At 37.3% G+C, this 21628-nt stretch overlaps 2 protein-coding genes across 6 annotated transcripts in view; one reads left to right on the forward strand and one right to left on the reverse strand.

The window, feature by feature from the left end:
- The window catches only part of BORA (BORA aurora kinase A activator), a 24732-nt gene extending 9290 nt beyond the window's left edge, over positions 1 to 15442 (forward strand). For 2 of the 3 annotated variants that reach the window (XM_032611375.1, XM_032611376.1), the window contains exons 5-12: positions 402 to 483; positions 4598 to 4663; positions 5435 to 5491; positions 5905 to 6131; positions 7032 to 7164; positions 8983 to 9593; positions 13665 to 13796; positions 15091 to 15402. In XM_032611375.1, coding sequence (XP_032467266.1) covers positions 402 to 483; positions 4598 to 4663; positions 5435 to 5491; positions 5905 to 6131; positions 7032 to 7164; positions 8983 to 9593; positions 13665 to 13796; positions 15091 to 15156 — 1374 coding nt within the window. In that variant the 3' untranslated portion in view covers positions 15157 to 15402. Of the gene's footprint in view, positions 1 to 401; positions 484 to 4597; positions 4664 to 5434; positions 5492 to 5904; positions 6132 to 7031; positions 7165 to 8982; positions 9594 to 13664; positions 13797 to 15090 lie in introns of all 3 variants that reach the window. The other variant, XM_032611377.1, reaches the window with a different exon arrangement.
- Positions 15443 to 17642: 2200 nt separating this feature from the next.
- DIS3 (DIS3 homolog, exosome endoribonuclease and 3'-5' exoribonuclease) overlaps positions 17643 to 21628 on the reverse strand; it is a 29201-nt gene continuing 25215 nt past the window's right edge. For all 3 annotated transcript variants that reach the window (XM_032611538.1, XM_032611539.1, XM_032611540.1), the window contains 5 exons: positions 20655 to 20869; positions 20378 to 20546; positions 20096 to 20254; positions 19289 to 19411; positions 17643 to 18641 (listed from right to left, as the gene is read on the reverse strand). In XM_032611538.1, the coding sequence (XP_032467429.1) occupies positions 18558 to 18641; positions 19289 to 19411; positions 20096 to 20254; positions 20378 to 20546; positions 20655 to 20869 (750 nt within the window). In that variant the 3' untranslated portion in view covers positions 17643 to 18557. The remainder of the gene's footprint in view (positions 18642 to 19288; positions 19412 to 20095; positions 20255 to 20377; positions 20547 to 20654; positions 20870 to 21628) is intronic.

Genomic DNA, 21628 nt, shown 5'->3' on the forward strand with positions numbered 1-21628 from the left:
TTTAATTATTAGATCTTGAGAGTCAGGACAAGCCAGCTCCAGCACACTATTGATACTGGCTTACACGTATACATTTATCTCCATTTATTCCTTCCCTCTTCATCCTCCCTTTTGTCAGCCTCCCCCCGTGTCCAAAAAAATTGGGGGAGAAATGAAAAATATTTTCTTTATCATTAATAACCTTAGCTTAATTTGCAAATTTAAGTGGTTGATTTGAAGTATTAACATTTTTCTTTATATATACTTTAAATTTCTTCCATTTTACCTTTGCTCATTTGTGCTTTTAAGTATGAAATTTTAAAAATAACTATAAAGTCAGTATGTAACATGTTTGATGGTTATTTAACACAGCTGCCTTTTCATATTTCATATGCCTAATTTTATGACTTTAATTTTCCTAGTTTTTCACTAAGGATGTCATCGTACCCTCTCCTTGGACTGATCATGAAGGGAAGCAGCTTTCAGAATATGATTCCAGTAAATGTGAGTGTGTTAAAAATTGTCTGAATAAAAATCATAAAAATAAAAAGTAATGAATGTAAAACAACATATAGTGAGTGTCAGTTTATCTGCTTTGGTAGGAAGCTTGCTATAAATTAAATTTCTGGATACCAGAGGATTTAACTATTTAAGAGTTAGGATTCAAAACTTGACTAAAATTTACTAAATTCTTTTTTTTCTTGGCCATTCTATTTTGAATTTAACTTTTTCTTCATAACCATTGTGAATATCAGTTATAATGATGGTTATAGAGGATCTGTAGATGCAGAAATGGTTGGTATTGAATATAGAGCTGAATTGTTAATTTTTGCAGTGATTTTGAAGGTTAATTTTTTTTAATGAAATCCTTAAATTGCTTTTGCTTTTTGCTAATTTCCTTGTTTCTTATAATAGTAGAGGAAGGATGGGCATTTATAGGACCTCTGGGACAGTGTAATACAGCTGATTATCTGCAAAATTAAAAAGGAAGTTGAAGAGCAAGCCAGTAATCTTTCAAATATTTTTCTACCTCTAGGAAGTGGTTATCTTATATTTGCTCTCACTGCCCTTTGAGCTGTGAGCAATGTTCAAGTATTACTTGTTTATATACATCCCTCTTTTCAGTGGAATTGCCTGCTCTTCTGTATAGCATACATTAATTATGCTCTCAGTATAACAGGGAATATTTGTTCCATTCTTTGTCAAAAACACAATACAGAAAAAATGGATTGAGCACTTTTCATGTGTCCAGACAGTGTTAAGTGCTTTCAGTATTCCTTACAACAGCTCATATGAAGTAGGTGCTATTATTGGTCTCATTTTATAAGTGAGAAAATCTAGTTTTAGAAGGGTTAGAGCACTTGTCCCAGGTTACAGATATGATAAGGTGGATTTAAAAGTAAGCATTTCTCAGTTCAGATTCTGAATCGTTGCAAACTAAAGGTGGCATGCAGTAGTGGATGGAGACCTGGGTTGTAGACCTTCTGTATTATAAACCAGAAGGGGTGACCTTGATCAACTTTTTCAATCTCTTTAGGCCTCAGTTTTTCACTTGTAAAATCAAGGGGTTAAACTAGATGGTTGTATGATAACATGCCTCCCAGCTCTAAAATTCTGTATCCAAGGTGACGTATTCATAGATGGTAGGTTTCTTCCCCCCAGTGTTTTAATGTTGGATTTTTGAACAGGTGAATCAACCTTGTTATGTGATCTTTTTTATAACATCATTTTATATTCGAGGTAACCTGTTTTCGTTAAAGTGAGGCAGATCAGGAAGATGCTAAAAATACTACATACAGCCTCTTTGGTGTGCTCATCAAGCCCGTGATGACAGAGTACAGTGGTTAATTGGTGGGGGTGGGAGGGGGTGCGCAGGCCTGTGCTGTCTACAGTGGTGTTGGGAGATAGTTCATTTCTCTGGGTCTCGCATTTCTATACATCTCATGAAGAGCGCCACAGACAGGTTTTGATCCAGGCTGTTTTTTCAAGGATGTTTGTATTGTGAACATCCTGGGAAAACAGAGATGGAGTATCCCTCTGGAGCAGAGGGTAGGTTTGTTTGGCTGTCTAGTACAGTAATGGTAATGTCTCCCTCTGGGGCAGGTTTGCTTGCAGCTTATAAAGAATGGGATTTCCCGTGCTTAGGGTTCCTCAGCTGGGGCACAGACCCTCTGTGTGTGCTGTATCCACCTGGGCTCGTTCATGTCCCTTCCTTGGGACTGAGGGGGCAAAGGGAGCTGACGTGAACATGAAGCTCATGTTGCCTCCTGTGCTGAGAATAATGAAGTCCCTTTGTCTGTGACCCGAAGCTTCCTTTCTTCAGCCAGCATCTATGCAACGTTGACACACTAACCTGTCAGACCCTTTACAGTTCTTGACATATGGTAGCCACTAGCCACATGTGACTATTTACATTTAAATAAATTAAAATTTTAGTTTCCTGCTCATACATGCACATTTCAGGTGCTCAGTAGCCACACGTAGTGGTGACCATATTGTCCCGCACAGATATGGAACATTTCCATCATCACAGAAAAAGTTCTGGAAAACACTACCTTAGAGTAGAGATTGGCAACCTCTATCTGTAAAGGACCAAATATTAAATATTTTAGGCTTTGCAGACCATACAGTTTCTGTTGCAACCAGTCAACTCTACTGCTTTACCATGAAAGTGTATCCCCGATGATACATAATGAACGAGTGTGGGTGTGTTCCAGTAAAACTTTATTTACAAAAATAGGCAACCAGCCCGATTTGTCTCGTGAGCTATCATTTGCTGACCCTCACTCTACAGTAATGCCGTCTGGGTTTGAGTCATGCCCAGTATAGCTTGGTAGCTGTGTGAACTACTTAGCTTTCCTGTGCCTCACTCTCCTTCCCTATGAAATGATGAAATAAGATAATACTGCGAAGATCATGTACCTAGAACATGGTAAGTGCTCAGTGTTATTTACCCGAAGAATAACAAAGACAATGGTGAGTCAGGGGGAACAATGATTTTGTTTGTACACATTAGCTTATGCTGTCAATTTTTACTGTTACCAGTATTTATGCAGCAAGGTGCTTCAATGACTGTACTACCCACTACATTTTTATTTATGGACTTGAACAAGAATTTCTCTGGGAACTATACATAGGCTGAGGATTTCTGAGTTATAGGCTACATGTTTTCTGATTTGACTGTGCGGCGCCAGGCTACTCGCCAGAACGACTGTACAGTCTGCACAGCCACCCGCAGTGCCTAGGGTTCCCATATCCCCACATCCCTGCCAGTACGTGGCTTTCACATTTTTGCCTTTCTCATGGGTTGTTTGACATTCTAAATGATGGTTTTAATTTTCATTTCTCATATATTAACAGCCTTTTTATTTCCTCTTGTAAAATGCCTATTTCTAATTCCTTCCTATTGGAGTTGTTGTCTCTTTCTTTTTGCTTTGAATTTCTAAGATACCTTGTAGTTACATTTGTAGTTATCTTAGTTCTACACATTTCACATGTCATCTCCAGTCACATATGTGCTACTTTTGTTTTGATGTCTTTGGTTGCCTAGAAATTCTTATTTTGGTGTAATCAAATCCATCCATTTTTCCTCATTTGATTGTGGTCTTAAAGTTATCTATGAAGTCCTTTTAGAGGAAACAACCAAGAAAACACTTGCAATACAGTTGAAAAGTGGTGTGAGAATAATCCTGTCTAGATGGAAGACACAGTTTAAGCTGAGACTTGAGTTAGCCGGACTCGGGGAATAGGGCAGAAAAGTCAGAGAGGAAAGAACATTAGAAATACCTAGAGGTGAGAGAGAGAACCTGTTTGTTTTTTAAGGTATTCAGATAATGTTCAGTTGGAGGACAGCTGTGCTAGAGACAGAGACAAGGTTTTGGAAGGGCTTTATTTACACCATTAAGGTGTTTGGACTCCAGCCTAAAGACCAAGGACATTACAGGGTTTTCGCAGCAGAGTGCCTTGGTTGCATTTGCCTTCTAGAAGGTCACACTGCCTACAGCAGAGAAGGCATTTGAATCTAGAATTCTATTTTTTCACCCATTTATTTACTACCTGGTGCTTTTTCAAGTTAAGAAGCTTAATGTTAGTCGTTAACTTCAGATTTTTAAAAAAATTATTTGCACCCATATTTTTGACTCCTCTCGGCGAAAAAAAAAAAACTGAGCATGGTTTTATTGATCAAATTTCAGTTTCTTTCAGAATGGCCTGGCGCTTTAATTCTGACAATTTATCTATTTCCATTTTGGAAAAGCATCAAGCAACAGAGGATCTGTTTGAGGACATTGACGTTGACTAACATGTGTCCCCAACCTTTTAAGGTTGACGTCATGTAGAGCAACGCTGCTTTCCCTAAAAAGTATCTCTTGGTGCCGCCTTACTTGCTGTGGTAATCCTTAAGTCTTATCCTTATGCTTCCTCAAAGTTGACAATCAATCAATCAATAAAAAAACAAACAAACTTAGCAGAAACATGCCAACTTATATACTTACATATGCAGACATTTATATTTTAAATGTAAAAGTTTCCACACTTCATTTTTTTACTCTGGAAAAAGTAACCCTAAAGTAAATGAAGAACAGAAAATGTAAGGTTTTTCACTTAGAATGTTTTACAGGTATTAACGTCAATAATGAATCTCCAATTGGAAGAAAGCTGACCGTACATTCTGAGACAAGCAATGGTGAGTATGAATGTAAATTGGAAAAGAAGTATGTTCCATATTAAGTGACATTTGATGTTAATTTCAGTACCTGTGATAACACTTCACTCTGGAATTGAAGTTGTTTACTTTTTATGAATAAGCTATATGAGAGCTGACCTTGAGAAACAGTTAGAATAGATATATCCATCCATGTTTGAGAAGTGGCAATAGTGTGTTATTTTGTGATTCAAATCATGTGAATCGAATTTTGGTTTTGGAAGGCATTCTTTTGAAAATTTGTTAATATTGGGAAATCTATCCCCAAATATATATAGGCTGGCTTCTTTTTTTTTTTTTTTTTTGCGGTACGCAGGCCTCTCACTGTTGGTGGCCTCTCCCATTGTGGAGCACAGGCTCCGGACGCGCAGGCTTAGCGGCCATGGCTCACGGGCCCAGCCCGCTCCACAGCATGTGGGATCTTCCCGGACCGGGGCATGAACCTGTGTCCCCTGCATCGGCAGGCGGACTCTCAACCACTGTGCCACCAGGGAAGCCCAGGCTGGCTTCTTTTCTGATACAAGTGCCAGCAGCACAACCAGAAGTTATCTTTTACCATTAACAGGTTTACATCAGTGCTGGAAAGTGTGGGAAACAGGAAGGTGGCATGTTATGGAATGGGATGCGTAAAGTAAATAATTCAGTTTGTCTGGAGCATCATGGGGAGGTGGTTGATGGGGAAGCACATGCTAAACTGCATGGGATACACTTGCATTGATTTAACCATGTTTGTGTTTATCTGCTTGCTTCCAGCTGCTTGCCAGACATTGCTGTCTCTTCCTGTGGATTTTAATTTAGAAAAGGTATTAGGTAAGTATTGTATTTGTTTAAACCTTTAATAACTTAAATAAAAGGTTTTGTTTTAATGGCTTTTGTAAGTGGGAATCTGTGGCAATGCCTCTTTCTAAAGAAGTGGGGAAGACTGAAATTTCTCATTTTTCTTTAATATGGCCTGAATTAGCCTTTTTATCATAGTGAACTTAACTATAGACATAAACTATTCATGAACACATCTTATTGGCACTACCCATACTCATAATGAGGCACTAAAAAAAGAAGGAATCGTTTCAGATTTCAAGCAGCACCTGTGCAGTTAAACTTTGCCCTCTTTTTGGAAAACAGTTCAAACATAGAGACTGGTTTTTAAAACATCAGACAACTGAAATATAATTGCTCTTCCAAATGACTAGCTCTGCCTTTTATTCTGTTAATATTAAATATAGGTGACTATTTTAGAGCTGATGAATTTGCAGATCAATCTCCCGGAAACCTCAGTTCTTCATCCCTCAGAAGAAAGCTATTTTTAGATGGCAACGGAAGTATCTCTGACTCCTTACCTCCAGCTTCTCCCAGAAGTCCTCGTAGTGGTGTTCAAGCATCACTTGAGGTTTTTTATTCAATAGATCTATCTCCTGTGCAGTGTAGGAGCCCTGTGCAGACCCCGAGTTCGGTAAGAAGTGGGCCAAGTGGCTGGTTGGTTGGCTATAGGCATCTTGGACCTAGATGCTCCTATTGCTGTCAAGAGGAATGACTGTCTTTTGGGTTTTATATTTCATGCCTAGTTCACATTTTGTCATTAGGTATAGGAATGCTTTTGGTCAGACTCTCCAATTTTGTATTTAGAGGTAAATGAGTCTCAAGGAATTTCAGGGTAAGGTACTTACTGAATTACGGAAGAGTTTCAGTATAACACAACTAGATTGGTGTTAGTGGACTAACTTAAAATTTTTCATAAACTGCTACTTGGTTTGTGTAAATACGGTGCATTTATATTTTATCTTCTCTAGTATATTCTATTTCAGAATTTTTGGAACAGTCTTCTTAACTATCCTTGTTACGAAATGCCTTGCCTTTTGGCGTGTTTTTTCTGTTGTTGTTGTTGTTTTACCTTTTTTTCTTATTAAAGTATAGTTGACTTACAGTGTTTTATTAGTTTCAAGTGTACAGCAAAGCGATTCAGTTATACATCCGTATATATGGTTTTTTCAGATTCTTATCCCTTATAGGTTATTACAAAATACTGAGTAGAGTTCCCTGTGCTATACAGTAGATCCTTGTTGATTATCTATTTTATATGTAGTAGTGTGTATATGTTAATCTCAAACTCCTAATTTATCCCTCCCCACCTTCCCCTTTGGTAACCATAAGTTTGTTTCGTGTGTCTGTGGGCCTGCCTTTTGGTGTCTTGCCTTTTGCCACAAAGCAAAGGTGGCATCTTGCTTTCTGGTGAATAACCAAAGTTATACAACCTAGTTTATGAATGTATTTCAAAAATAAAGATAAATAGCACTTGGTGTAACAGAGCTAAGGAAGAGAACCGTTTAATTTTATTTATTTATTTATATCACAGGGGCAGTTTTCTTCTAGCCCTATTCAGGGTAGTGCAAAAAAATACAGTTTGGGAAGCATAACCAGTCCTTCACCTATTTCTTCACCCACTTTCTCACCAATTGCATTTCAAATAGGAAAGACACCACTCTCAGGTATGTCTTTTAATACAACCCCCAATTAAAATTTTATATTGTCAATATTTGTTATTAAAGAGTCTCTTTTTAGCTTGTTCTAACTACAGAGCTCCAAATGACCACTCACCCTTTTAAAATTTAGAAACTTGGATTTTTTTTTTTTTTTTTTTTTACAAAAGGAACAATTTACTTTCAAAGACTGAAATTCTCAGCAAAGTTCTGCTCTCATGTCAGATACAGGTAATTTGACTAGCAGTATTTATACCAAACATCTTACAAGCAGAATCAAAGAAAGATGGCTGTCGTAGAGATAAGTTGGTTTCGGTATGCCTTCCAGTGTGTAGGTTCAGACTTTGGTAATCAGATATTCATATTGATATTGTGTAAAGATATATTTGTTTGAGTAAAGTTTTTAGGTAGTGTGTGAGAATTTACATATTTTTCTTTGCAATATGTCAGTTTTTCCTTGAAAAAAATTATAGCACTTCTTGAAAATTATTCAGTTTACAAAACCTATTCATAGTAAATAAAATTGGAAAACTGAAAACTATTTTTGTTAGTCTTCCTTTTATATATGTACATGTGTATGTGTGTATATATCTCCATACATATATGAACGAACACACACACACACACACACACACACACACACACACACACACATAGTTCTATATCCTGCTTTTTTCACAAAGCATTCTATTAGGAGTATTTTCGTAGGTCATTCAAGTCATTTATTATTGTTTGAAACCATGATTTTGAATCACTGTATGATATTCCATTTCACAGATGTATCTTTTGTTTTCAATCATTGATAAACATTTAAATTATTTCTTTTTTTTCCTTGTATGTACAGTGTATTGTACATATTTATTTCTTTAGGTTAAATTCTCAGAAGTGGAATTATTTGGTGAAAGGGGATGACTGTTTTTAAGGCTCTTGAGGAATTTTATCAAATTTTCTTCATAAGAAGTTGTACCAATTGAAATTTTCATCAGTGGTGTGTGAAAAGTCATCTTTTTCCCCATCTAGCAACACTGGTCTTACCATTCTTTTTGATGTTTGTTAATTTGGTACATTACAAAAAGGTCTCTTACTGCTTTAATTTTCTTGTCTTTGGTTATTACAATGTTGAACTTTTTCCAAATGTTTATGGGTCACTTTTTTGGGGGGATTATTAGTTCAGACTTCAGTGTTTTTGTTGAACAAATGGTCTCTCATTGCTTTAATTTCCATATTTTTTATTATTTGTGTGACCAAACACTTCATATGTTCATTTACCATTGGGAGGATTGTTTATATGCTTTTGCCCATTTTTTTAAACGTTTGTTTTTATTAAGCTAACGAAGCTATAAAAATTATTAACTTTTAAGGCATTTTGATTATTTTGTTTACCATTGTTAAGCTCTTTATTGTTGCAAATATTATTTTGCAGTTTTTTGTTTGCCTTTTAATGTTGCTTATAGTATTTTACATAAACAGAAATAGATTATTACATATTTCATTTACCAGGTACAGCTGTTAATTTGCAGCTATCAGCTGGTTTGTTCTATTATCTTGGATGTGAACAACATTGTTATAGTAGCAATATGCTTGAGGATATTTGCCAGAGGAATTATATTTTGAAGAGCCTCACCCTGTTTATGGATACACATTCATTTGTGCTATTATTTTTAACACCAAAATTTCACTTCAGGAAACAACACCACTGTTAGAGAAATCCAGTTTCTCTGGCATGAAACATGATGATGACCATTTAGTAATGGCTTTCCCATGTCCATGTTTTCATGATGTGATTTTTCCTTCCCAATCTTTTTTTTTCCACTCCCAATCTTTTAGAGCAAAGGAAGTTAACTTTCCATTCTCCTGATGCTTCGTCTGGAACAAATTCTAATGGAATTACCAATCCGTGTATCAGAAGTCCTTATATAGATGGCTGCTCACCAATTAAAAATTGGTCTCCTATGAGACTTGAGATGTGTACAGGGGGTGCTAAGTATCGGCCCTCACTGATTCGGGTACCTTTTACACTCGAGGCTCACAGCGAAGATGAAGGAGACAAGGCAGATGTTCCTTCCACAGACGCCTCCTCCCTAGCTATGGGCACGGCTGGAGTCCACCTGCCACAGTTGGATGGTGACACTTGTCCACATGGCGCGCACTTGGTAGTGACCGCCATGTCTATTACCCAGAACCAGTCTGGTGCTTCTGAGAAAGAATTGGCACTGCTTCAGGATGTGGAAAGTGCGAAGGAGAATAACACTGTGGATATGGTCGATCCCATAGAGATAGCAGATGAGACCACTTGGATTAAGGAGCCCGTTGATAATAGGAGTTTACCCATGACTGACTTTGTGAGTGGGATCGCCTTCAGTATTGAAAACTCTCACATGTGCATGTCACCTCTCGCAGAAAGCAGTGTCATTCCTTGTGAAAGCAGTAACATTCAGGTAAGGTATTTGAATATTCTAGAGTCCTTTCCTTGGTCCCTTGTTCTTCATCCTTTCTTTTGTAAGATTATAGTGAGAAAGAAAATGGGTTGTATGTGAGACTTAACAGCATTACATATGTATTTTTAATCAGTACTAAGTGATATCAAGAGGGTTAGTTCTTTTAACTTGGACTGATGGTGCATATATTTAATATTCACATTCACTGATATTTATTTGGAGTAGGAAAATAAGAGAGCAGAAAAGAAATCAAGCTGCTCTGTTTTTACAAACTGCTAGAATCCGGCAACTTCTCAGGGTTCACCTCTCTTTCCTGTGGAGCTAGTTCCCAAAGAATTCAGTTTTTGGTGTACTCTTTGTATTCTAAAAATACAGTAGTTTTGGTTTTTCCTTTATATAATTTAGGAAAAGCAGTTTAGAGCACTTTTATGTATATTTCTTTTGGACTTTAAAAAAATGTGATTTGTAACCACCGTTTTTCATGTGATCATACATTTCCAATTTTGCAACATCTGGCAACAGGAAAGCATGATTCATTTGACAAATACACTTCACAGCTAGCACTTACTTTCAGAAAGACATTTGTTCCACTAACTGTCATATTCTTTGAGTTGAGAGTTTTGAAAGAACTTTAAACTAGAAAGGCAATTCTACCTGCCATTTCATAGTAACGATATCTAACACTTATGTAGCTCTTACAATATGTCAGGCATTATTCCAAGTACTTTACACATGTTAATTTGTTTAATCTTCACAATGGTTCTGTCCTGTGAAATAGGTATACCATCATCCACATTTTACAGATGAGGAAACCGAGAGTCAGAGAGGTTCGGTCAATTGCCTGTATAGCTAGCAAGTGGTGGAGTCAAAAGATTCAAATCCTGGCAGTCTGGATTCCATGTTCTTTAATCCAAGTTTATACTGACACATAGTAATAGTTAATACTACACAGTCTTCCAGTGTGCCAGACACTCTTCTAACCTCTTTATAGATACTAATTCATCTAATTCTCACAACAACTCTATAATGCTTTAGTGCTGTCAGTTTTGACATGCTAAAGTGTAAAACTCATGGAGGGATTTTAAATGATCCCAAATTACATATAATCTTTTGCTCATATTTTATGCCTATGCTGCCTATCCTGACTTCTAGGATTGTTGCTCAAAAAAATACACTAGAATTGCTTTTACATATTCCAGCTTCTAAATTTGGTTCCTAAGTAAAGAAGCGCATCCAGTCAAACTTTGCCTTAAAGGTATTGTTAACTTTTTTGCTCTCCTTTTTTCTTACTGCCTCTTTTTTTCAGAGCATCTATAGAAGCATTAGAGAATACTTAGATGGAAACACACATTAATCATCCAGTCCACCTACCCCTTGGAAGCCTGTCTCATAAGTTGCCATCACTCTGCCTGAGTACCTGCACGGGTATCCCAGCCCATCTTAGAGGACTTCTCTCACCATTTACAAGCCTCTTCCCTAGCGAGCTGAACTATGGTTCTGTCTGTGGTATCTACCAGTCAGTTTCAGTCTTATCCTTTGGGTCACATCATAATAATGTGTACTGTTCGCAGAACATTTTGTAGTTTAAAAATGTTTTCTATACATTCTTTCCTACCACAGGGGTAGCTCCAAACATTCGAAGACAGTCACATTTTCCCAGGGCCCTTTGACTTGCTTTACTGTGACGGGTTGGCCTCCAAGCATTGTACACAGCTGTATTCCTGGAATATCCCTTCATCATCCTGAGAATTCCCTTAACCTCTCGCATGTTCTGTACCCCGTTCTCCTGTTTCCTGGTTTACTTCTCACTTGACTGGAACACATTTTCCAGTAGCTTTCTGAGAAAGAGTACCTTTTTCAAGATACTGCACATCTGATCACACATTCTTTATTCTCTCACATTTGAGTTTGGAAATAATTTTCCTTCAGACTTTCTTTCGTTGATTCTGTTTTCAGTGTTGCTGGTGAGAGATCTGAAACCATTTTAATACTTAATCTTTTGCATATGGTCTCTTTTTATCCCTTTCTGGAGTAAAGGATCCTGAAATTTCAGTGATTATTTGGTATGGGTTCCTTTTCATCAGTTGTACTGGGCACTCAGAGGGCCCTTATGATCTGTAAACTCATGCCCTTCACTTCTTGGATCTTTTCTTGAATAATAGATTTCTCCTCTCGTTTTCACCATTCTTTGGAACTCCTTTTGATTCTCCAATTAAAAAATATCTTTTCACAGTTTTTTTTAACTCCCTTTTGTTCTAATTTTTGGGAAATTTGGTCAGCTTCATACAATAACCCTTCCATTGAGTTTTTATTTCTGCATCTTAATCTTAAATTTGTAACTCTTTTGTTTGTTTTGCTTTTGGTGTTAATTTAAAAATCTGTAGAGTGGCTGGCAAAGCATTGCATGGTCTGGCCTTTCCCTTACTCTCCAGCCTCATTTTGTTTCCCTTCCTTCTCTGTTTCAGTCACATTGGCTTTCCAGAGTTTGGAATACCATGTTGTCTCCCTTGACGCCTGTGGCGGTTAACGAGATGACCTGTGTTGTCTGGTTGGCACATAGTAGGCACTGACATTAGTAGTGGTCTGGATGGGAGCCAGTGTGATAAGCCACCATGTTATGTTAGGGGCACCATGATCCTTCTCTTCCTAGAGAGTGGGACAGACTCCCTGTGTACCGTACTCCCTGCACCACAAGGGTTTTGTTCAAATGGAACGTCACTCCCAGGAGTAAACAAATATGCATCCATTCCCGAAAACTGGAAACATTTTTCTTAAGATGATGATAGAATGCACTTTCTAGGCTATTCTTTTGTTTGTGTTGGGGGCAAATGTAGTCTTTCCTTTGCTGATCATAATTTGCATAAAAGGGCGTAAGTGCAAGATGACTGCATTGTGGGTTGTGTTGTTTGGTGTTTGTCACTGTGCACGTAAGTGTGGAGTGTGCAGTGAGTGGACAGGGGCAGTGGGGCCTCAGCTCTTCGTCATCTCATTCCGACACTGTGAAAGTTACCCTTTCTGAGCCTTAGCCTCATTTGTGAAGTTAATAGGGTGCTGCAAGGAGAGAATAAGAATATTACATGGAGCGCCGTACAGGGCTGGTGCGTTTTTTAGGCCCTCATGAAATAAATATTTGTCATATTTGTACCAAAACTGAAGTTTGCTAGTCCCTTTTTTTCTTTTGCTCTTTTGGGCTGTAACAGTGTGTTGTAGAATGCTGTAATTTTAATTAAAATGAAAAGCTGAGCTAACATCTAGAGCCATTATGTACGTGGTATTATTATGAAGGTAAGATTTTTATTTCTACGATGGGTATGAGTATAATGTATGCCACCTTTTAAAAAATGTGTATTGTTTTGAATCCTCTTAAAGGTAGCTCGCCATTTAGGTAAATTTTATTTAGAGATGCAAGTAAGCTATTTAAGACAAGCTTGGTAAATGAGTTGGAAGAAGTTGATTGTAATCTTCATTTTCATCTACTGAGTGTGAGCACAAAGTAACAGGGAAGTATGTTCTTAGTGGTTTGTACACTGACTTTCAAGAAAATTACAGGGACTTCCCTGGTGGCCCAGTGGGTAAGACTCTGCGCTTCCACTGCAGGGGGCGTGGGTTTGATTCCTGGTCAGGGAACTAAGATCCCATATGCTGTGTGGCGCAGCCAAAAAATAAATAAAATAAAATAACCTAGAATTTTAAAAAAATAAAGAAAATTACAAGATATGTTTTATTAGAAGGAATTGTAGTAACTGCTTTGAAGAACAAGCAATTTTATGTTTATTACTTTTTAAATTCATTCAATATGATCAATATTAAATTGTATTAATACAATATTAAATTGTGTCATTCAGTTGTGAATAATAGTAGTGATTCACTTAAATGTTTTAAAATATTGTCTTTATATATAATTACATAAGCCAAATCTTACATATATATATTTTATATAAATATTTTAAAATAAATTTACTTATTTAAACATAAAAGTTCCTCAAAATAAATTTTGTGGTCAAGTGAATTACACTTTGCAATGTTACCTGTGATGGTTTTTTTTCTCTCTCTCCCTCTCATTCCTGTCAGATGGATAGTGGCTATAATACACAGAATTGTGGAAGCAATATTATGGATACGGTTGGAGCAGAAAGTTACTGCAAAGAAAGTGATGCACAAACCTTGGAAGTCGAGAATAAATCTCAGGTTTTTAATATAAAGGTATGGAAAAAACAGAGAAAGCTTGATATGGTTGTCGTTTTTTAAGTATTTACTAAATGTGACTGTTTTCAGCCTATTTTTTTCCCGTTTTGTGTAAAATCTCTTTAATTGCTATCTGTTGATGCCTCATCCTGTCTTCAGTTCATTTAATAGCAGGAGAAAGTGCTTCAAAACTTTATTTTCCTACCTCTTCTGCTATGAGGGAGCATAAGAGAAGAGGTGGGGGAAGGAGAGCTAGCGCTGCTCTGGAAATGGGGCTTGAAATCAGTTCCTTTAAGCGAAAAGGGGAACAGGAGAGGGTGCCCAATAGGAGGGAGGTGGAGGGTTTTGCCTCTAATATTGGCTCAAAGCTAAACTAAAAAAAGCATCTTGATTACTAGAGAGGGAAATAGTACAACTGAGAGATTTTACACATCAGTTACGAGCACTCAGACAAAGGTAAGGGTTCTTTTCTTAAAATCCAAGCCTTTAGAGATAACATATGTGTATCTAAAAAACTGAGTATTTATACAAAAGTATACTGTTGAAGTGAACACTTACTGAACCTCCAGATAGGATGGATATGTCTGTATATGATTGGCGAGTTCCACATCCATGGATTCAACCAACCTCAGATCAAAAATATTAAGGACAAAAAAACCCCCAAAATCCAGAGTTCCAAAAGCAAAACTTGAATTTGCCATGTGCCAGCAACTATTTACATAGAACTTATATGTTGTATTTGCAACTATTTACATAGTATTTACACTGTATTGGGTATTATAAATAATCTAGAGATGATTTAAAATATATGTAAATACTATGCCATTTCATATAAGGGACTTGAGTATCCATGGATTTGGGTATCCTTGGGGGTCCTGGAACCAATCCCCCATGGATACTGAAGGACAACTGTATTCAGATTTGAAGAATCCCATCATAATTTTAGGCACTGATCAGGAGAATTTTTGATTTTTATGTGCCAGTTTATTAATAAACAATAAATATCAAGTGTGCAACTAAACATAACTCTCCAAACGAATATTCAAGTTTAATATGGAGGCCACGTTATTTTACCTTTCCTCCGTTTTGTCATGAGGTGGGATTGTAGTTGTCCATTTAAAAGCAAGCAAGCATTAAGATACAGGAAGTACTTTTATGATACAGAATACTGATTTGTAACAAAATGTATCTTCACTGTCCCTTTAGAGTGCATAAGGAAGTTTGCATCTCGGTTTTAAAAACAGTTCACATAATTGTTGTATCCTTGAATGGTCCTATTTAAACTGAAAATAAGGTATTTTCTTTTTCACAGCAAGACCACTCAATGCAAAGGTGTTGGATGAAAATTGCAAATCGGCCTCAATGCAGCAGCCCGTAGAGCACCTCTCTCAGAACCAAAGCCTCTAACTGGACAGCTCCTCACATATTTTTCATGCATGGGATCCATAATGTGATCGTGATGGGGAAGAAACTGCTTCAACTAACATGCTGAGCTTTTTTTCTTTCCCTCCTTAATGTGAAAAACCAAGGGCTTAATTTAGTGACAACAGAAAAGCTCCTGGAACTTTCAAAGAAGTTACTGAAGTACAAGTTCAGCTTTTAGCAATAAATATTTTTGTACTGACCTTGAGTGATATGTTTGTTTAACGAAAAACTTGAGTGATAACTTTGCTCCTGCCCTACAGGGTCACTTTACTGACAGCACTGAATTTAGCAGAAGTTCTGGGAACATGTGGAACTGTGAAGGTGCTACGTTTTATTTTACTTAAAAGTATGTGAATATACAGATGAATTCAAATTTATAACCTTGGTGAAAGAAAGAAATGTGAGTTAGAAAGGAAACTTAATCGAAGAGGTAGAAAGGAGGTTAAGCAGGTTTCCAACACTTTTCATGCTTGAGCTGTTTGTTCATTTCAGTGTAGAAATTCTTAGTTCCAGTGATAACTGGTCTAAAAAGTGTAGATCTTCATGTGTTATTATTAGTGGGGTTAATGTGGGATGCCCAGAATGTATCTCCATCCCTAGGGTAGGGAACATCCTTTGTATGGAGAGGAGTTAGTTAAGAACACAGGAGAACCAGGAAAAACTGGGGGGTGGAGGGGGGAGGGTTTCCCATAGAGTTTTAGGCTTATGAAGCTAGGGTTGGACAGACATGTAACTAAATTTTTAAAATTAAACAAACATATTCATGTCGGGAGTAGAATGGGTATATAATTTGGAGGAAAAATATTCTTTACCTTGGGAGAATGTATACTCATATTTTACAAATTACCTTTTAAAAACTGTCTCATTCAGGAGGGAATAATTCATACGTAGCCCTAGGAAATAAAGACATACTATCATTGTGTCACATCCTTCCTTACTCTTCTGCAACTTGTAAACTTCTGCCAACCTGCAAGACTTATTTCCTGCTACGTACCTGGCTCATCCTCTCCCCTCTGTACACTAAACATTAAAGCCATTAGCCACTAGGTCCATTGCTAAAGATTAGGGCATTAGGAGGCTGAGTCCTTAGTCACAGGCTTTAGAATTAATAGGAGCTTAAAACAATTGTACATAAGAGGAATTCTAGATCCTGAGGGTAGGTGCTTCCCTGGCTGTGTTTTTCTTAATAGCAAAACTCAAGAAACAACAAAGTTCTGATTGTAACTTGGATTCAAATCCTCCTCTGTCACTTATGACCCCAAATAGGCCATAAACCATCAATCTCCCACCGGTTAAATGGGGATAATATAGTCCTTACCAAACAGGGCTTTTTTTTTTTTTTTTTTTCGGTATGCAGGCCTCTCACTGTTGTGGCCTCTCCTGTCGCGAAGCACAGGCTCTGGACGCGCAGGCTTTGCGGCATGTGGGATCTTCCCGGACCAGGTTACGAACCCGTGTGCCCTGCATCGGCGGGCGGACTCTCAACCACTGCGTCATCAGGGAAGCTCAAACAGGGCTTTTTAAATGAACTATTTCATGTCAGCTGCGTAGCATAAGTAGTGGCATTCAAAGCATTTTAGATTAGCAAGGAAGAGGCTTCAGGGTGAAAATAAGGTTTCTGGTCATCTTGAACTACTCAACAGGGACTAGAGCCTGAAGCAGGCCTTCTTCATAGAAGAGGTGTAAGAAAACAAACCTGGAAAGACAGATGTGAGGTCAGCATAGCCTTGTTTTACCCAGAAGCCTTCCTTTTCCTCGATTGCAGGTAAACTATGGCCCATGAGCAAAGAATTTTTAAACGGCTGGGGGGAGAGGTGCAGCGTGTAAATTGAATTTAGTAGTATTTTGTTAAACACACGAAAATTAGGAAATTATTTCAATTTCCCTGCCCGTAAACAAGGTCTTGTTGGAACGTAGCCATGCTCGGTTGTTTATAGTCCGTGGCTGCTTTCGTTCTGTAAGAGCAGAGGAGTGAGTGGAGAGCTATGGTTGTGACAGAAACCACCCGGCTGGCACAGCCTGACTTGTCCAGCCTTCACAGAAAAGGCTTGCCCACTGCTTTAGGCGTTAGTCCCCTCAAGGCTCTCCTCCGAATGAAACAAGTTCTGCCTCAATGTATGGATGTTTTCCTCAGTAACAGGAAATGGGAACAATCATTTTAACTACTGAAGTGCCTGAATGTACACATTGGCACTATTTCTCACTTACTACACCTGCCGATATGTTCGCCAGTCACTTCTCACTGTACTGCAAGCTCCTTCAGGGCAGAGATCGTTTACTTGACTGGTGAGGAACCTGGTACAGTGTCGGTACTTCAGAAATTGAATGAGCCAAGTAAAATGTTTTAAGGTAACTCTATCTCGAAATATTCTTGAAGACACCTATTTTATCATTAATAATCTTTGTGGTTGACAAGGAAGTAGGCACGGGCACACCAAGTAGCAGTACTTCAATCTGTTCCCTTTAATGTCCTCATGCAACCCCTCCTTTCCTCCATAATCTGATATATATGCAATTTAAAAGCCATTATTAATTGCCTCCTTATTTTATAAATAACACGATGTGATGTTTAAAGGGCCATCTCTATTCTTTCTTTTAACCCTAATGCCTTATTTTCGGGGAGATATTTGAGCTGAAGGTCAAGGATGATGATCACACTTATTATCTGGTATTAAAAAAACAACTATTTTTCCAGTTAGATCAAAATATTCTACTTCACCTTCCTTCAACACCCAATTCCCAAACATTCACAGCTGTTCAAGAACCACTAATAAAATGCAGGAGGCTTTTTAACAGTACAGGAACACTTAGTATAAGTCAGGTAAATTAAAGGTGGCAAAGGAGATTAAATGCTGAAGTCCCTGACAGCTCCTGACTTCACTGTCTTGAAATCTAAAAACTGCCGTACCACACACTGACAGCTTTCAAGACTCAGAAAGAATAGACTGTTCCTTCTAAAAATGTTATATTTTCTCCATAGGAAAATTATAGTTTTTTTCTATCAATAGTAGATAATCAAATTACTTATGCAAAATTCATCTCCTCTTCAGTGAGCAGATGAGTGCTCCCTTTAAATGATCTTTACAGATCCCTCAAGTTGTTATCCTGTCACTATTTAAGTGATGGTTATTCAATCGAATTTTTCTGCATAAATAGTTCTGTTCAATCCAGAAAGGAAGTAGTATGATGGGACAGACACAGTCAACAGTTCAATAAAAATGCAAATTTTAAAAATTATTAAAATGCTTAGAAGTAACAAACTGTATCACACACTTCTTAGGTTTACAAGTGTTCCCTCAAGATTTTTTTTTTTAAGGAAACCAATCTTTGAAGCTTTTTTTTTCTTGACTGTAGCTATTTTTGAAGCTTCTTCTTCTTTGTCTCTGGTTCACTAATGTCCATGTTTGAAGTATCAGTAGGAACGCTTATTCCTGGTATCTAAAGTAATGCAAATGGGAAAAATAGGTGAGTAAAAGCGTAAAATAAGGAATAAATCTTTCTCATCTTCCCCCTCCCCACTGACGCTTTTAAGTTCAAAAAGATGCAGGGGTGGTAGGGGGAAGAAGGAGCAGATTTTCCGCAGGATGCATGTGTTGGTATATATTTCACACACAAAGGAACAGTGGTTCAGAATGTAAAAGGCAGACGTGATCTCAGCAGGTAGAAGCATGTCATTTGGGAAGGGTGGGTTTAACCAAAACGTTCAATTTATCCTAGCTGTGAGCCACTCTGTCAGAATCAGAGTCCTCAGGTGTGTCGGGGGCAGAGACAAGGTTAAGAACCAATGTCTTAGGTGGAAACACACTTTAACTTGATCTTCAAAAGTGCAGATTTCAGAAAGAACTAGGCAGATCTCAGAACTCCACTTTTGGCCCCAAGGACCTCAGAAGAAGCCCAGATGCCTGGGTTCCTATGGCCTAAGGAAATCAGTGAGAAAATAGGATTTCCTATACAGATATTTGTCTTCCACAATACTTACAGGATTCTATCCTTAAACAGGAATAACTTATGACTATATCACTCTCTTTCACAAAATACATACTGTTTATTCCACCACAACGTGGACACTCTAAGTTTGGTCTTACCTGTGGTTCTACCAGGGACATTCGGATTTTCTGATGCTGAAGATTAGATGAGTCTAACATGATTTTCACTTTAACTTTATCAAATATATGAAACACTGTATCTTCTATTTTAAGTGATGGTATCTAAACAAAACACATTTTACTATTTTTAATTGCTTTCTTACACTTGAGGCTTGGTTCTAATTCTTTATAATTTATCTTCCATATTAACTTAAAAGTTTAAATTCTAAAATAACTTCAATATTTATTCAGCATCTAGGTGTTCAACATAACAAAAACCATTAATCTAACAAACTCACATACATATGACCTAATTATGTGCAAACCTCCCCCTTTCATTAATATTAATTAACTGTAGGATTCTCACCCCTTTAATTGGCAAATTGTTGGTGTTATACAGGAGCACAAAGGTAATGTGGGCAGAATTTATTGTTCTGTAGTTCTACTAAGTTAGGGAAGTAGGGAGTGTGTCAGGTAAGAGACACTTGGAATTGGTTGAAAAAATTCCCTTCTTGGAGCTATAAACAGCCATTTATTCCTTTACTTTAATCCATTTGTCCACTAGGGACAAAGCATAATTCAAGTTTTCCTTAGAGGGGAAAACTTTTCATGGTATAAAAGAAAGAAATCAAGAACAACTTTTGTATATGGGAAGATACACTGAGCCGAGAAATTGTGAGTAAAACGATAATCTTAGCTAGCATAAAGTTCTGTAGGGTACAAAAATAATTTTACCCTTTATAGGTACCATTTGCAACTGTCCCCCCTCCAAAAAAAGCCAAAATAAAAACATTAGAAATACTGTACCTCATCATCGTAAGTAAGCCGTGGCTTTGGTTTGTCCTTTTCTTCAAAAAACACTGTACCTTCTAATCCATACTTTGGAATTAACACCACAAGAGCATTCTTTCTCACAAATAGAATATAAGCTTCTTCACTTACTATTCCTTTGCTTTTGAAAAATAACTGTAAAAAAGCATACAACCTTATCAAGGATTGTCTTAAGATATTTTGAACAAAAAAAAAAAAAATTTGCAATTAAAAGTGAACGAAACTTCATTTCTAACATTAGTGATAGAAGGCAAATACCTGGGTATGAAAAGCCACAGATGCACGCTGAGCGTACTGTGCCATTTTGTGCCGAAAATTGAGATTTTTACATAATTCTGCAAGCTTGTGTTTGTCTGTCAACTCTGGGTAAGTGCAGTCAGCCCCGACAGCCACAGCCAATAACCGATGAACGATGATGTCTGCGTATCTAGATATATGAAGGAGAAATAAGAATCATGCTATGTTAGCATTAAAATGTCCTTTTAAAATTTGAAATCAACTGTTTTCTATCTCTAATTTCATAAGGAAAAAGTACCTTCGGATGGGTGAAGTAAAATGTGTGTATATTGGGGACGCTAAGCCATAGTGATGAAAATCAGTATCCATTCCAGAGCAGAAGTACACAGCTTGCATCATGCAGCGAGTTGCCAATATTCTTAACAGGGTGTTTAGATATGGGAAGGTAAGTGAATCAGCCCGGTCCAAAGAGTCAGCCAAAGCCTTGGCTGTATCAGTTTTAATTTCCAAATTCTGTGGATAAAGAAGAGGGGGAAACACATCATATTAAACATTTTAAAATCAGTACCAGCATGTCTTCAAAATATAATCAATCAGATTGAACAAATATGGTGTTTTTTGACCACGTAATAAGTGTTTATATCTTTTATCCTAAACCTAGGAGAACTATAAATAAAGTCATAAAAAGTAATGGTTGTTTTTTGCAACATTAAACCTTAAATTTTTCTGAACGCATTTGAAGGTACTACAGTATCAACATTCTTAAATTTCAAGGGGAAGAGAATACTGGGAGCAGTAGTGCTATCTCTCAAAGTCCAATCTGTACTTGCCTTATCTCTGTTGGGGCAGAAAAAAATCAAAGTAGATCTGGATATTTTTCAGCATATCTGGATTTTCTCTGCAGAGAGTTTCCCTCCATTCAAAGTAGAAGACCAGAGGCAAAATAAAACTGTATTGGTTACTACAGCTCAACGTGCTGATATAGCAATTGGCTGCTTGTTTTACTTTGGGAGATGAGGCAAAAATACTTATTTCTTCCTTCCTCTACCCAGGTCATAGAAAGAAATAGGACAGTAAGAGAAAATTCTCCAATTTACAGTACAATCCTTGGAGCAGAGGAGAAGCTGATTCTGTTCTGATGGATATAATAGGAGCAGGCCCACCATAAAGGTCTGAAAAATCAGAAATCAACGTCATCCTGTTAGAATAATACCCTGAAATCCAAGCCACAGTCACCCCAAGGGTAGGGATAATCATGCCTAAATAAGTCTA

Source organism: Phocoena sinus, chromosome 18, assembly GCF_008692025.1.
Source record: "Phocoena sinus isolate mPhoSin1 chromosome 18, mPhoSin1.pri, whole genome shotgun sequence".
In the NCBI taxonomy this organism is placed as follows: domain Eukaryota; kingdom Metazoa; phylum Chordata; class Mammalia; order Artiodactyla; family Phocoenidae; genus Phocoena; species Phocoena sinus.